Source organism: Schistocerca americana, chromosome 8 (assembly GCF_021461395.2).
Source record: "Schistocerca americana isolate TAMUIC-IGC-003095 chromosome 8, iqSchAmer2.1, whole genome shotgun sequence".
Classification (NCBI taxonomy): Eukaryota; Metazoa; Arthropoda; class Insecta; order Orthoptera; family Acrididae; genus Schistocerca; species Schistocerca americana.
In genome coordinates this window covers 154,368,339-154,385,669 of record NC_060126.1, presented here as the reverse complement: position 1 = coordinate 154,385,669, position 17,331 = coordinate 154,368,339, and the positions used below count along the sequence as shown (strand labels likewise).

Sequence of the window (17,331 nt, the reverse complement as noted above, 5' to 3'; positions counted from 1 at the left end):
GACTACTTAGTAGGTTAAACTTAAGATGACGTGCTATATTATATGATTGCACTGTACACCTGACGAATCTATTCTGAACGTAACACATTTCAATTTTACAATAAATAATTGTTAAATTGATACAAAATAGGCACTATGCTAGTATTACAACCATTGTTTCTGTGAGAGGGGTTGCTATGAATATTTTGTAACCATATAGACTTAGGAACTAAACTAAACTGTATTATTTATGACGCTAAAAAATGAAACGAAAACGTCGTATAATCACAGATATGAGGATCAAAGTTGGCTTTGAAAATTAGGTCTCATAAACAAGATTAACTATAAATCTTTACAAAAATCCAAGTTTGGTGATTGTAACCTGCCATCTTGTTGACGCAAGCTCTGAGTAAATGCAGTAATGAACAACTGTTTCTTACATGCGAACACAGTAGGAGTGCCAGTTGAGTATTGCTTGAGGGTTACTGAAAACGTGCGACAGTCTATGAACCAACGAGTGCTTGTGTGCAGAAGAATGGAGGGCATTTCGAACCTTCCTTGAATAGTTTCTGACGTTAGAACTTTCATACGTCGTTGTTTCAATAAAAATTTAGAACCTAATGATTTATGTACACATCCGTGTTGCCTTTTATCTTATTTTCGCCTCTTGAAGCGCCCGCCCAATCCGAATATCTATCCCCCCTGCCCCTCCCCCAAACCTGCCCCTTCCTGTAGTTTTAAAAATATTTGTAATACACTCTTTGTAAGGGTGTCTTTAAGATGTGGTTGGAAGATAGTTCAATGTGCGCTTGCCTGCACTGACCGATAGGACCAAAATCATTTTGGGTTCCAAAGGCATTTAGATACACATGATATCATACTCACCTTCAAAGAAGATAGACTGATGAAAAACAAGCTTATGTTTGTAGCATTTGTAGACTTAAAGAAATGTTTTGACAATGTTCATTGGAATATATTCTTTCAAATTCTCATGGTAAAACAGAGATAGTGAAAAGTTATATATATCTCTTACAGAAACTAGAGTGAATTCGAAGGACATGAAAGGAAAGCAGTAATTGAGAAGGAATGTAATAGTTGTAGCCCGTCGTGGATATTATTGAGCGAGCATTAAAGGAAAACAAGATAAATATTGGAAATGGAACTCAAGTTCAGGAAGAATAAATAAAAACTCTACGTTGTCGATGACAAAGTAATTCTATCAGGGACTTGGAAGAACAGGTGAATGGAATGGATAGTTAGTTGAAAACAGTTTATACGATGAATATCAACAAATGTAATAGAATGAAGTTGACTTAAGTCAACCTATCCTGATAGAGTTAGAGTAGGAAATGAGATATTAAAAGTAGTGGATGAGTTTTTCTATTTGAGCAGCAAAGTAACTGACGATGGTCAAAGTAATGAGGATTTAGAATGCAGACTAGCAATATTGAGAAAAGCAGTTCTGAAAAAGAGAGTTTGTTAACATCGAATACAGTTTTAATTATTAGGAAGTTTTTTCTAACGGCATTTGACTGGAGTGTAGACTTTTACGGAAGTGAAACGTGTACGACAAGCAGCTCAGATATGAAGAGAATGGAAACTTTTCAAATGTGGTACAACAGATGAATGTTGAAAATTGGGCACACCTTTACTAAAGGAAAGGATCAAGTGATAGGATGCACCCTGAGGCATCAAGCAATCGGCAATTTGTTGGTGGAATGGAGTGCAAGGGATAAAAATTTTAGAGAGAGAGAGAGAATAATGCTTGATGGTGGCACGAACCGATCGTTGCGGCAATACATATAAACAATTTCGCTTGCTGAGCTAGTATGAGTGTGTAATAGCTTTCTGAGCCATTAAAGTCTCTGATGATCTCTCCGGCAGTGGAAGACGAACGTTAGGCAGAAAATTATACCTTGAACCACGGCCCATACATCAGATTACCAGCAAAAACGGATGTAAACTGTGGCAGTTATGCAAAGAGAGTTTCATTGCTTTCATTTGGTTTGACGGATTATTTTGTGAATCGCCAAATTACAGAGGCTTTAGCAGGGCTTGAAGAGAGTGGTAGTGACATAACTGAAACTATGAAGGGAGGTCGTACGTCGTGGCTGGATATCTCAATTAGTAAGAGAAATATACGTGAAAGGTAAAACACTGGTACATCACAAAGCATTAATGTCGCAGCAGGTTACGGAACAGCTCATACTCTGCTCCAGAGTGACATATATTGGGTATAATAGGATTATGGACATAAAATTATAGTATAGGTGAGATGATCGACGTGAACTAGGAGCTGACCAGTGTGGGTGTGGTAGCTGATTGCTCGCTATAAGCTCGCATCTCTTGGCTACAGATCGAGTACGGCCCCTGACAAAAACAAAGTGAGGTGCTTCGCTGAATTGACCAGGATGCAGTTGCGAACGCAACACGACGAAGTGTTACACCGTTTCCTCCCGACTGCTTACGCATGAACCATATGGAAAATGCGATGTTTGTTGAGAGCCAGTCGAAGATAGTGGATGAAGAGACGGTACGTGTTCTGCCAGCAACAGGGCACCGGAAGGAAGACGCTGACCATCCCACTGGTCGACCGGCTACTGCAGACATGGCGGCGAGAACGGGGCGATGTTGATGGAGTCTCGCATGCTGAAGTAGGTGGCTGCCAGAGACGCGGCGATGCCCGCCACGACGACGGAAGAGACCAGCAGCGTCTCCCAGATAGACAGAGGGCCCTCATCCGAAGCTCCCTCCAGGGACAGCAGGCGACACGCGGTCGCTCGCAGCAGACCGCTGCAAAGGCCAACACACAATATACCATGAGCCGTGGCGTGGTGTGCAGTGTAGTGTAACACACAGAAAATAACCTATAGAAGTACACGATATCTCTCTTAAGTATACATCACGAAGCACCGTAAGTTCGTTGCATGCAGAAATGTCGTAAGATAAGGGGAAAATGTGATCATCACGTAACAAATGTTACTTTTAAAATATTCAGCACACACTTTATTAGTTCAAAAGGTAAGACATTCAAGTTTGTAGTTAGTGTTATTTTAGGTAATTAAAATCGTAATTTCTTTTTTGAAAAATCTTACACAGTTATATTTAAATGATTTTACGCAATTTAAAAGCTCAAATAAAACTATTATCCGCGTCAATAACTCTTTTTATTTCATCCCAAGACGCATTTCGAGACTTTACACTCTCGTCCTCAGGTGGAAGAATATTCTAAATGGATGCAGCCAGTTTTTTGTGGTTCATTTTGCCACAAAAACGTATAACAGGCACTTGTTATCGTAATATGGGACTAGGATTATAAATTTTAAACGATGATAGAGCTACTGCACTGGAGTACACTGTAAGTAACTCTATCACCGTTATAATTTATAATTTCAGTGCCATATTACGGTAACAATTGTTTGTTATACGTTTTTGTAGCAACATGAAACCACAACAAACAACCGGCTGCATCCAGTAGCAAACTTGAAACATAATATCATTGTTCCAACTGAAGATGATAGTGTAAACTATTGAAACGCGTCGTGGGAAGAAATGAAAAGAGCGACTGAACGCAGATAATTGTTTTATTTGAACTTCTATTATCATAAACAGTTGCAGTTCCTTTGAACAGTCCAACAAAGACGACCTACGTTTACGCAATTTAGCACAGAGTACACTTTAATTGACAAAACTATTACGTAAATACACACACACACAATAAAGGTGCGGCCAAACTTTCAGGAAACATTCCTCACACACAAATAAAGAAAAGATGTTATGTAGACATGTGTCCGGAAACGCTTAATTTCCATGTTAGAGCTCATTTTAGTTTCGTCAGTATGTACTGTGCTTCCTCGATTCACCGCCAGTTGGCCCAATTGAAGGAAAGTAATGTTGATTTCGGTGCTTGTGTTGACATGCGACTCATTGCTCTACAGTACTAGCATCAAGCACATCAGTACGTAGCATCAACAGGTTAGTGTTCATCACGAACGTGGTTTTGCAGTCAGTGCAATCTTTACAAATGCGGAGTTGGCAGATGCCCATTTGATATATGGATTAGCACGGGGCAATAGCCGTGGCGCGGTACGTTTGTATCGAGACAGATTTCCAGAACGAAGGTGTCCCGACGGGAAGACGTTCGAAGCAATTGATCGGCGTCTTAGGGAGTACGGAACATTCCAGCCTATGACTCGCAACTGGGGAAGACCTAGAACGACGAGGACACCTGCAATGGACGAGGTAATTCTTCGTGCAATTGTTGATAACCCTAATGTCAGCGTCAGAGAAGTTGCTGCTGTACAAGGTAACGTTGACCACGTCACTGTATGGAGAGTGCTACAGGAGAACCAGTTGTTTCCGTACCATGCACAGCGTGTGCAGGCACTATCAGCAGCTGATTGGCCTCCACGGGTACACTTCTGCGAATGGTTCATCCAACAATGTGTCAATCCTCATTTCAGTGCAAATGTTCTCTTTACGGATGAGGCTTCATTCCAACGTGATCAAATTATAAATTTTCACAATCAACATGTGTGGGCTGACGAGAATCCGCACGCAATTGTGCAATCACGTCATCAACACAGATTTTCTGTGAACGTTTGGGCAGGCATTGTTGGTGATGTCTTGATTGGGCCTCATGTTCTTCCACCTACGCTCAATGGAGCACGTTATCATGATTTCATACGGGATACTCTACCTGTGCTGCTAGAACATGCGTCTTTACAAGTACGACACGACATGCGGTTCATGCACGATGGAGCTCCTGCACATTTCAGTCGAAGTGTTCGTACGGTTCTCAACAACAGATTCGGTGACCTATGGATTGGTAGAGACGGACCAATTCCATGGCCTCCACGCTCTCCTGACCTCAACCCTCTTGACTTTCATTTATGGGGCCATTTTAAAGCTCTTGTCTACGCAACCCCGGTACCAAATGTACTCTTCGTGCTCGTATTGTGGACGGCTGTGATACAATACGCCATTCTCCAGGGCTGCAACAGCGCATCAGGGATTCCATTCGACGGAGGGTGGATGCATGTATCCTCGCTAACGGAGGACATTTTGAACATTTCCTGTAACAAAGTGTTTGAAGTCACGCTGGTACGTTCTGTTGCTGCGTGTTTCCATTCCATGATTAATGTGACTTGAAGAGAAGTAATAAAATGAGCTCTAACATGGAAAGTAAGCGTTTCCGGACACATGTCCACAGAACATATTTTCTTTCTTTGTGTGTGAGGAATATTTCCTGAAAGTTTGGCCGTACCTTTTTGTAAGACCCTGTATACACAGACCCACAAACACACACGCTCACATTTACCCACAAGCTCGCACGCACGCGTGCACGTACCATGATGTCATACGTGAAATTACTTATATCTGTCTACTTTTAAATTTTAGCTCAATTGAAACACTAACGATAATAATAGTAAAATTGTGAGTTATTGTCTAGCCGGCCGCGGTGGTCTCGCGGTTCTAGGCGCGCAGTCCGGAACCGTGCGACTGCTACGGTCGCAGGTTCGAATCCTGCCTCGGGCATGGATGTTTGTGACGTCCTTAGGTTAGTTAGGTTTAAGTAGTTCTAAGTTCTAGGGGACTAATGACCACAGCAGTTGAGTCCCATAGTGCTCAGAGCCATTTTTTTGAGCCAGTTATTGTCTAATGTCTACATTAAGGGTCAGCGTTAGGTCGAAACAGTTAGCCAAATGTTGCAGAATTGCTGTAAGGCTGCAGCTGTCATTAGTATGTAAGTTTTTTTTTTAAGTGAAAATGGTTAATGAAAAGAGAACATACATAGTGCAGGTGTCGAAATTTGTTAGGAAAAAAGTATAAGACCTCTTCCGCATCACGTAAACAAAAACCAACGAAAAATCCAGGACGTTTTCTGGGAACCAAAATGAACAGTTGTCGTAATCAATAACTTATAACTCCATTGATTTAATCAAGTAAAGCATCAGAGACCTTGTGTTACGTTTCCTGCTTCAAAAAGCTAAAGATTTCTCAAAAATCTCGTCCTGGCCACTTCAGGAAATAGCAGTTTGCGACAGTTACACCTTTTTGTGAAAATTTTCGTAAGTTTATACGTTGGAGGAGCTTTACGACAAGAACTCGAGAAAATAATTCGAACACCTAGAGTACATGGTAATGTTATCAGTAGATCAATACTAATTACAAAATGTGTTATTTCAGTCTTACTCAGCGTATGATGATTTTGAAATGTACTTCAGTATCCAGCATGGTGGCGTCGTCGGAAAAAAAGATGCAATATGTAGGCCAGCTGACTTGACGTTTACAGGTGGTCCCGATGTCTGATTTTTCTTCCGATGGGCCCCGCCTTACAATGAGCTGACGAAAGTCATGGGATAGCGATATGCACATACACAGATGGCGGTAATATCTAGTACACAAGGTGTAAAATGGCAGTTCATTGGTGGAGCTGTTGTTTGTACTTAGCTGATTCATGTGAAAAGGTATGGGACGTGTTATGGTCGCACGAATGCCATAAACAGAAATGGTTCAAATGGCTCTGAGCACTATGGGACTTATCATCTGTGGTCATCAGTCCCCTAGAACTTAGAACTACTTAAACCTAGTTAACCTAAGGACATCACACACATCCATGCCCGAGGCAGGATTCGAATATGCGACCGTAGCGGTCGCGCGGTCCCAGACTGAAGAACCTAGAACTGCTCGGCCACAGCGGCCGGCTCATACACAGACTCTGAATGCGGATGTAGTTGGAGCTAGACGCATGGGCCATTCCATTTTGGAAATCGTTTGGGAATTCAACAGTCTGTGATCCACAGTCTCATCAGTGTGCACCTGTTCCGATTTCACAGTCTTAGCTCCATCGCTTTCTGGGCCGACGTATATCCCTCGCCCAATGGGGAAGGCCGTAGCTACTCCTATAACGTCTCGAAAACACAGTGGTATAGTTACTCAGAAGATGGTGCCCAAAGACTTACAAGAAGCAAAGGTGAGGGGCGAAACCATCGAATGATCCCCTACACACAAGGCTCCACGTTGCACAGGAGACTTATCTAGCGCAAGTATGTTCTCCAGATCACAGGAAAGGCATTCGGAAGACAGGGAACTTTACCTCCTCTTCGGCCCCATGTCTTCTCTTCCTTCACGTTCGCCTCACCCTATACAAAACAATGGTGTTGTCGATACTGGAATATGTTGCTATTGTATGGGGCAACACAGCATAATGGAACCTACTGATGCTGCGGACAGTATACAACCGCGCCTTAAAACGTGAACTGGAAATATCTTCTTGGTATCTTACATAAAAGATTCACGATATGGCGGGGATGCTGCCCCTCCATGAGTGTTTCAAGAAACAGGCGCGACAATTCTATGAGAAAACGCCCACGGAAGCAGTGCAAAAATTCGTTCTCCAGGCCAAAAAGTCCAACTGCGCGAGACTACCACTGCCCGACCTGCTTCGCAACAGTGTTACTGCACTACCTGGCCAGGGCGCAATGACAATAGTGACGAACACTTTCAATTCCCACCGACTTCGTTGTGCCTGATGCTGCGCATCATGTTGTTGTTGTGGTCTTCAGTCCTGAGACTGGTTTGATGCAGCTCTCCATGCTATTCTATCCTGTGCAAGCTTCTTCATCTCCCAGTACGTACTGCAGCCTACATCCTTCTGAATCTGCGTAATGTATTCATCTCTTTGTCTCCCTCTACGATTTTTACCCTCCACGCTGCCCTCCAGTACTAAACTGGTGATCCCTTGATGCCTCATAACATGTCCTACCAACTGATCCCTTCTTCTAGTCAAGTTGTGCCACTCCTCTTCTCCCCAATCCTATTCAACACCTCCTCATTAGTTATGTGATCTACCCACTTAAACTTCAGCATTCTTCTGTAGCACCACATTTCGAAAGCTTCTATTCTCTTCTTGTCCAAACTGTTTATCGTCCATGTTTCACTTCCATACATGGCTACACTCCATACGAATACTTTCAGAAACAACTTCCTGACACTTAAATCTATACTCGATATTAACAAATTTCTCTTCTTCAGAAACGCTTTCCTTGCCATTGCCAGTCTACATTTTATATCCTCTCTACTTCGACCATCATCAGTTATTTTGCTCCCCAAATAGCAAAACTCCTTTACTACTTTAAGTGTCTCGTTTCCTAATCTAATTCCCTCAGCATCACCCGATTTAATTTGACTACATTCCATTATCCTCGTTTTGCTTTTGTTGATGTTCATCTTATATCCTCCTTTCAAGACACTGTCCATTCCATTCAACTGCTCTTCCAAGTCCTTCGCTGTCTCTGACAGAATTACAATGTCATCGGCGAACATCAAAGTTTTTATTTCTTCTCCATGAATTTTAATACCTACTCCGAACTTTTCTTTTGTTTCCTTTACTGCTTGCTCAATATACAGATTGAATAGCATCGTAGTTGTGCCTAATGCTGCACATCATAGTTACGATTGGAGAAATAGCGCGACGCCGCACTTGGAAGTACAGAATTTCCACTTATCAGCTGTCACACCTCCTTTATAGCGTTCAATGAGATCTTGTACTCCATCGTGTAGATAAACGATACACAATGATAAAAAATAAACAACCGACAGATGCCGGAGTCGGGTCACAATACCTCACGTAATGGCCAATTGAATTAGAGGCAGCTGATGTGTTGCCTAAGAGAAGAGCATAGTTCGGCGTGTCACGTAACTGGGATTACGACAAGCCGTGTACTGGCCATGGGCGTGACACCTGATTGCAGCCTGGGTAAGACCCACGGTATCACCTCTTCTGATCGCACCTAGTTAGTGGGTCGCATTGGCTTCTGGCAACTCACGCAACACTGTGCCATAGTGAGGCCCCTGAGTACATCGATTCGAAGAACTTCACCGCCGCCAGAGGCAACTGTCGTGTTGATCACAGTGGCTCTCATGACTTTTAACAGCAGATGGTTGGTTGGTTCTGAAGAGGGGACCAAACAAAGAGGTTATCGGTCCCATTGGATTAGGGAAGGATGGGAAAGGAAATCGCCCTTTCAAAGGAACCATCCCGGCATTTGCCTGGAGTGATTTGGGGAAACCACGGAAAACCTAAATCAGGATGGCAGGACGCGGGTTTGAACCGTCACCCACTCGAATGAGTGTCCAGTGTGCTAACCACTGCGCCACCTCGCTCGGTTACAGCAGATGTGAGGACTGCAGGCCAGTGAATTACGAACTATCTCGGTGCTGGGTAGCATCAATTCTAGACCAGCCATACCCTCGAGACTAATGCAGGTCGAGTGTGAGCTGTAACTATCGCACGGCAGCAAAACCTAGTAGAAGAGCTAACGCGTTAATGGGGTATCGATACGCCGAGAAAAATTAGTTCCAATTTCGGAGACCAGGTGCAAATCTGGCGCTGTACGCTGTTTACATGACGATACGACATCCACGGTGTCAGATGGTAGAGCACTTGCCCGCGAAAGGCAAAGGTCCCGAGTTCGAGTCTCGGTCCGGCACACAGTTTTAATCTGCCAGGAAGTTTTATATAGCACATACTCCGCTGCAGAGTGAAAACCTCATTCTTTCCATCCAAGGTGTTATTTGACAAGCCATGATGTGAATCAACGATATGGCTATCGAGAAGATAGAAATCTGTAGCTTTTACTAATAAGTCACAGTGCAGACGGAATGTCGCAACGAAGAGGAATTACGAAGTACAGTGATTCAGTAACCGCCCAAAAGACACATGGCTGACGAAACATCCAACCTGCTGACCACCGTCGGCGTTACGTCAACATGTGATACGACCACTGTAATTAAGCACGGCACAGCACTGCAGCAATCTTCCCTGCTTGCCACCCACCATCGGCCAGCAAAACAATTCGGTGTGGAGGGACTACCAACAAACAGGCTCGGTGGTCTGCCAGCAGCAAATAGTTCAGTAGAAGAGGGCAGCGGAGTTGGGTATCGGTTTAAACGGGCTCCACCATCCAAAAGTCAGCCAGACTCTTTGGGGTCCACGGTTCGATGTCAGCAGACTGTCCACAGAATCTTGTGCACGCGACGGGCCAGCGCCAAGTTGCCACTGGCTTCGCTTTTCGCAGTTGCTTCCGCCTACAAGAACACTGCACTGTCATTAGCTGACCACTAACTCACATAGCGCAGTGCCTCATCAGCGCAAGTTGTCTCCAGGCATGGCTGCCTTTGCTGCGTCTGTTACAACGACCACTGAATCGGCTCTAGGCCGCAGCCAGCAAATGAGGGCGCACTCCAGTGTATAACCGAGCTTGATGCAATAGTAAAGAGTTTTACTGTAATCTGTATGACTTGGAGCGGCCACCATCACCTTTGTCGGATTCCTGCCTCCTCCGTCCCGCCAAATGAAACCAGAACGCCTGGGCAGAGAAGAGGCTACGTCATCGTGATGAATCGAATCAAGGCACCCCCATCTGTGGAAACGATTCGTTATAGTAGAATAAACGTTAATAAATGCTGACAGCAACATACGAGTACGTCGGAACCCATATCAGATGACCCATCTCATCTGCCTTCAGGAAATTATTCATGTAGGTGGTGGAAGGACTTTCACCCGAGGATTATTTTGGAGGAATGAAAAAGAGTCCTTTTACGTCTATCGTCGTCAGTGAACTCGGCAAGCGAAGAGGTCTTTTAGTGAGGTAATGTTTTACTCCATCGCATTCAAACTGAGTCTGAACTGTTTGTAACACACTACTCATTTGAGTCCCTTGTGCGATTCTCACCCCCCCCCCCCCCTTTTCACAAATAACGTCATAGCAATCCTTCACTTGGTCGAACAGTCTCTGAGTGCGATCCATGATGTGTGGAGTATCTGTGGAAAGGCCAGGCTAACCCATAATCCTGAAGAGGGGCAGCGTCCTTTTTGGTACGAGCACAGGTTAGTGAACGCACCACAACAGTACGAGTGTATACGTCAACTATTTCTGCAGATGATGAAGAGATTGAAACAGTATGTCATAACGTGAACGAAATTATTCAGTTATTAAAAAGATACTGGAATTAGGTGGTAGTAAAAGGAAGAGAAGTAAAAATAGTAGGAAAACATGGATTGAGGAAAGGAATGACAGACACCTCGTAGAATTTTACGCAGAACATAATTTAATCATCGCTATCGACTTAATAATCGTGAAAGAGATTCTATATGTGGAGGAAACCTGGATGCACTGGAAGGTTTCAGACTGATTATATGTCGGTAAGAAAGAAAAACATATCTTAAACTCTAAGACAATTCCAGGGGCCGATGCGGACTCTGACCATAATTTATTCTTTATGAACTGCTGACTGTAAGACGCTGCAGAAAGACAGAAAATTAAGCAGAATAAATCTGGTAAATTGAGGGGACCAGAGATTGTTGACAGCTTCTGAGGGAGCGTTAGGTAAAGTTATACCGAAACAGGAAAAAAGGTATGCAACAGAAGACAAACGGGTAGCTTTGAAAAATGAAATAATGAAGGCAGCTGAGGATCATGTAGGTAAAGCAAGAGGATTAGTGGAAATCTCTGGAAAACATGTGAGATATTGAGTTTAACTGGCGGAAGGAGAAAATATACAAAAATGTAGCAAGCAAAGCAGATGAAAGGAAATACAGTCATCTGAAAATGATATTGACAAAAAGTGCAAACTAGTTGATCAGGAAAGGCTAGACGACAAATGCAAGACTGCATATCTAGGGCAAAGACAGATGTCGTGTACAGGAAAATTAAAGAGACCTTTGGAGTAAGGAGCAGTTGTATAAATATGAAGAGCTCACAGGGCAAGGAGTACGCAGCAAAGAGCTGAGCGATGCAACTGAACGATTATATAGAGGGCCTATCTGAGGTAAACAATCTTGAGGACCATATTACAGACAGAGAAGAGCAAGCAGGTGAATATGACATGGGAGACATGATACTGCCAAAAAAATTGTATAGCACACTGAAAGACATAAGCGGAAACGAGGCCCCTTTTGTAGACGAGATTCTCTCAGAATTGTTGGCATTCTTGTGTGAGCCAGACACGACGGAATTATTTTATCTGCCCACTTGGTCTGTAAGAAATGTGAGAGAGGCGAAATATCCTCACCTTTAGGAAGAATGTAGTAATGTTAACTACAAACACAGCATGTGATGACACGTTTGAATGCTACCGAACCATCAGTTTCGTAAGTTATGGTTGCAGAATGTTGACAGAGATTATTTAGAGAAGAATGCCAAAACTGGTAGACTTCAACCTGTTCTGGATAAATCTAGGAACATATGAATCAGCACTGTCCTTACGACTTATCCTAGCAGATACTCGTAGGTTGAAGAAAGGCAAACCTATGTATATGTCATCTATACATTTAAAGAAAGCATTTGATAATGTCAACTGGAGTGCACTCTACGAAATTCTGAAGGCATCAGAGACAAAATACATGAAGAAAATTTTAGCTCTGACAAACATGCTCACTGCAGCTTTCGTTTTAATGAATGAATACTCCCGTGCGCAACCAATCCTATTTGTTTTAGAGCTACAAATAAATTAGACTGTTACTTAACGAACCCAAAAAAACAAGAAAAGAGGTTCATATTATACAAAACAAGCTCCACCGTACTGGAAACTTCTGCCCATTTCTTCCTTTCTTTTCAAAACTTTTAGTTTCGATTATTTTATAGTAATATGAAGCAATTTTTTGATATTCTGTTATCTTCAGTTCACGTACTGGCGTCAACTACATGTCCCGATTTTTCTGTATCACTTTTACCATCGATATACTGTTATCGGAGCTGAAGTACTCAAGGCGAAGTAATTTATCGCGTTTTTGGCACGTTACACCGTGACTACTAAAACATTGGTCCCGCCACTTTACTCGTAAGCGTTGCTGAAGGCACCATAGAATTACGCTTCAAAACAAAACCAAAAAATGACGAACTACGAAGGAATTACTCAAATAATCAGAATGCGACGGGGACTGGTAGATGTGATGTTCATGTACAAACAAAGAAATGAGTACAGTCTCAGAAAAATTGGATGATTTATTCAACGGATAGAGTTTCACAAACTGAGCTAGTCAAAAGTGAGTTGGTCCACCTCAGTCTTTATGCAAGCAGTTGTGCGGTTTGGTATTGATTGGCAGATTTGTTGAATTTCCTCCTGAGGGTGAGCGTGCCAAATATTGTCCAATTGGCGAGTTACATCGTTAAAATCCCGAGCTGCTCGGAGTGCCCCGCACATAATTATCCAAGCGATCTCGAGTGGGGAGAGATCCGGCGACTTTGTTGTTTCCCAGACACGAAGACAAGCAGTAGACTCTCTCATCCTGTGGGGGCAGGCATTATCTTGCTGAAATGTAAGCGCAGGATGGCTTGCCATGAAAGGCGACAAAACGGGGTGAAAAACATCGTCGATGTACCGCTGTGCTGTAAGGATGCGGTGGATAACAACTAAATGGATCCTGCTATGAGAAGAAGTGGCACTCTAGACCATCACTCCTGGCCAGGTTTGTACCCCATCACTGTCTGGGGCGTCTCCAGACACGTCTTCGCTGGTCGTCGGAGCTCAGTTCGAAGTGAAACTCATCATTGAAGACAATTCTACTCCAGTCAGTGAGGTTAGAGGTCGAAGACACCACGGAGACCGTCTCAAGACACGTCTTTCACCAAAATAACGTGACCAAATTACGTATATCTAGCGTCCTGTCTGCTGTTCAATTCAGCATCCCAGTTTGGGTATTTCAAGGCTGCCTGTTGTGTATCTGTCTTACACGCTTATCTCAGGTATCTGTAGGCGCTTTTATGGTTCATACGTATGTTAATGTCATTATCACTATATTCCGTCTACTTGTGAATATAAATTGTTTTAATCTTTCTATTTCAGTCAATGAGATTCTAGGCCGAAGATGTCTCTGAAAACGTCCAGGACAGCAGTAGGATATGAACCTGAATGCCACGCGCCATACGGCTCTACAACCAGGAGTCTGGGGTCCATTTCATTTCATAGTTGGACCTCTCTGGCTGTCATCTGCGGCAGCTTTACAGCAAAGCGGCCGGTCGACTATATCAAAGTCCTACTTTGCTGCCCTTCATGGCAGATCATCCTGGGCTTACATTTCAGAAACACAATGCCCAACTGCAAACGGTGCGAGTTTGTACTGAATGTCTTCGTGCTTGCCGAGCCCTACTTTGACGAGCAACCACACTACAGTTATAAGAGTTGAAGGATATGAAAGGGTGGCCATAGTTGAGAAGGAAGCGAGGCATGGTTGTAGCCTATCTCCGATATTATTCAGTCTGTACATTTAGCAAACAGTAAAGGAAACCAAGGGGAAATGTAGAGACTGAATTAAAGTATATTGTGAGGAAATAAAATCTTTAAGGTTCGCCGATTTCGTTGTAATTCTATCAGAGATGGCAAAGGATTTGGAAGAGCAGATGAATTAAACGAATAGTGTCTTGAAAATAGGCTATATGATAAACATCAGAAAAAGTAAAACACAAGTAATGGAGTGTAATCTAAGTGAGAGGCCGTAGGAATTAGATCGGAAAATGAGAAACTAAAAGTAAGTAGATGAGTTATTCTGTTACTAGGGAATTGCGTTGACGGCTGTTTCGTTTGGACTCAATGTTAACTGCAAATGCGCAGACTTTCTTAGCACGCATTCGCTAATGCAACTCCCTAATAAGCAGGCGATCCTGAATTCGAATCCCAGTCCGGTACACATTTTCACTCGTCGCGCTGATTCCGCGTAAAGTTCTGCTGTAGCTGACTTCAGTAGTTTCTTCCCTTTCCTTTCCTTTCTCCTCCCTCCACCTTCAATTTGCATAAATTTAAGTGATGGGGTGTCTTTTCTTAAGGTATTTGTCTAGAGTATGGACGATAAACAGTTCAAGTAAAAAAAAGAATAGAAGCTTTTGAATCGTGGTGATACAGAAGAACGCTGGGGATTAGATGGATAGATCAAATAACAAGTGAGAAGATCCTGAATCAAATCGTGGGAGAAACAAAATTATGATACAGCTTGAATTAAAAAGGAATGGGTTGATAGGACACATCCTGAGGGAATAAACAATCGCCAGTTTGATAGTGGAAGGAATTGTGGTGAGTAAAAATTGTAGAGGGAGACCAAAGCTTGGATACAGAAGCAGGCAGTTACGCCGAGATGAAGACGCTTGCACAGGACAGACGAGCATGGAGAGCTTCATCAGACCAGTGTTTCGACTGAAGAAAGGAACATCTACATCGCAAAGCACGTGCAGTTGGGAGAAACCGAAGCGCATAACGTCAGCGCAAACTGCAGTCGGCTGTGCCATTAGGCGAGGCAGCATCGGTCATATTCGGCAGCTTCCGTCGAGCCACGAGAAGTTAATTCGCCCTCTCTCTCTCCGGTGTAGACCACGCGGATCGTCCGCGTGCCGGCAGCGCTCTACCAAAGCCTTCTAGGCCTTCAAGGCCTACGCACAGCGGCCATATTGACACGTGACGTCACATACTGTTGGCCATCTTATCTTTACGCGGCAGTCCTGTTGACGTGTATGTTGTGTTGAAAGTGTGCGCCACGTGAAACTGATATAGATTTCATACAATATTCGCCTACAGTTCATCGAAGTATGGGATACAAGTGTTGCGTTCCTTTTTGCCAGGGAAATTATAAATCCCAAAAAAACATGAAAGTGCACATGTTTCGATTTCCCAAAAGTGTGAAGTTGAGAAATAGCTGGATTGCACCTATTCCCAGACAGGAATTTGTGTCTACGCATAATTCAAGGGTAAGTAAGTGATAAAAATTTATAGGGCGTTATTTGTTTCCATTGCACCACATTTGCCACTTGTTTTTAAAAGCAGTTATTTATCATTTACCAGTATCATTTGTTTCATAATTCTGGACCATTGCTGCGAGGTTAATACTAAGCTGGCTGTGAAATATCTCTCATATTTGCAAGTATTGTCACACAGATTAGTTATATTAATTAGTGTGACTCGAAAATTTTTAGTATTCCTTATAATTCCTACCAGATTATTGAGTTTCCAGTACTTATATTTGGAAGAGCTACAGAATGATTTTTTTTTCAGTTTTTACATATACAGCTATTCGGAAATAATTTCAATTTGAGCAAACCACCTTAGAAAATTGTTTTAATGAATTCAGTGTTCGACAGATTAGGCAGTATATAAAGCAGAATTTCGAGATAAGTGCATTGTGATTAAATCAACAGCACTCTGCGACACGAATTTCAGTCAAGGATATAGGGGAAACAATCTTTTCATGTTTAAGGTTCTAAAGTTCAGGGAAACAGGGAAATTAAATATTTTTTCGGGTTTTTTTGATTTATTAAATATTATGTCAGGAGGTTCAAATGGTTCAAATGGCTCTGAGCACTATGGGACTTAACTGCTGAGGTCATCAGTCCCCTAGAACTTAGAACTACTTAAACCTACCTAACCTAAGGACATCACACACATCCATGCCCGAGGCAGGATTCGAACTTGCGACCGTAGCAGTCGCACGGTTCCTGACTGAAGCGCCTAGAACCGGTCGGCCACACCGGCCGGCTATCAGGAGGTGCTCCATTTCGTCGAATGATGTGAGCTTCGTGTGAGGTCAGCAAATTAAGTGGAGAGGAAAATTTACGAAAATAACCGGAGAAACACATTCTTAAATTCTGTAGGAGCTGCAGCTGCTTTATTTAAAAACTAAAACGTCTGCTTGTTGTTGCATATTGCCGATTTTTTACTGCAAGAAAACGTAGCTCCTGAGGTAAAAGACGGAATTTAAAATTAGAGTCTGTATTCAAGCATGGAAATGCGTATTTAAGGCAAATCGTCAAAATAATTTTACATCTTGAAATAAAATAGGGCAGTTTTGTTCAGTTGCTTTTCGCAATGATATAAATTTCCATACTTTCATTACAAGGCCATGTAGAAGAGGAAAGCGCGAGAATCCCTATGCGGTCTCAGCTCTACAACTCGTAAAGTTCTTACAGCTGCAGAGTGCTTAACAGGAGCGTTCCGATACTGATCCGGCCATCAGTATGTGACGTCACGAGTGTGCGCGCAGGCCTGTAGTCTAGGCGGTGTTGGCTCTACTGACCTCTCGGCAGCGCCGACAGGTGGCAGACTCGGCGGCAGCGTCTCGTCGACGCTGTCGTCGGTGGCGGTGTAGTCGGGCGCCGGGACGCGCCGCGCCTGATCCTGCAGGGTGCGCAGGCGCGCGTACACGAGCGGCGGCAGCAGCAGCATGAGCGGGCCCGTCAGAGCGCCGCCCACCAGCCCCATCAGCAGGTCGAAGCGCGGCACGCCCTCCGCCGCCAGCACTGCCAGCCCCACGAGGGCCGTGCGCAGCAGAGCGCGCTGCCACCCGAAACCTGCCGCACAGAGCGC

The 17,331-nt window shown here is 43.4% G+C and overlaps 1 protein-coding gene across 1 annotated transcript in view; it reads right to left on the bottom strand.

Annotated features, from left to right (window-relative positions):
• Positions 1–2,007: 2,007 nt before the first annotated feature.
• The window catches only part of LOC124545273 (amino acid transporter AVT1B), a 219,807-nt gene continuing 204,483 nt past the window's right edge, over positions 2,008–17,331 (bottom strand). Inside the window, exons 9-10 of the mRNA XM_047124155.1 lie at positions 17,042–17,315; positions 2,008–2,772 (exon numbers count right to left, since the gene is read on the bottom strand). Coding sequence (XP_046980111.1) covers positions 2,577–2,772; positions 17,042–17,315 — 470 coding nt within the window. The 3' untranslated portion in view covers positions 2,008–2,576. The remainder of the gene's footprint in view (positions 2,773–17,041; positions 17,316–17,331) is intronic.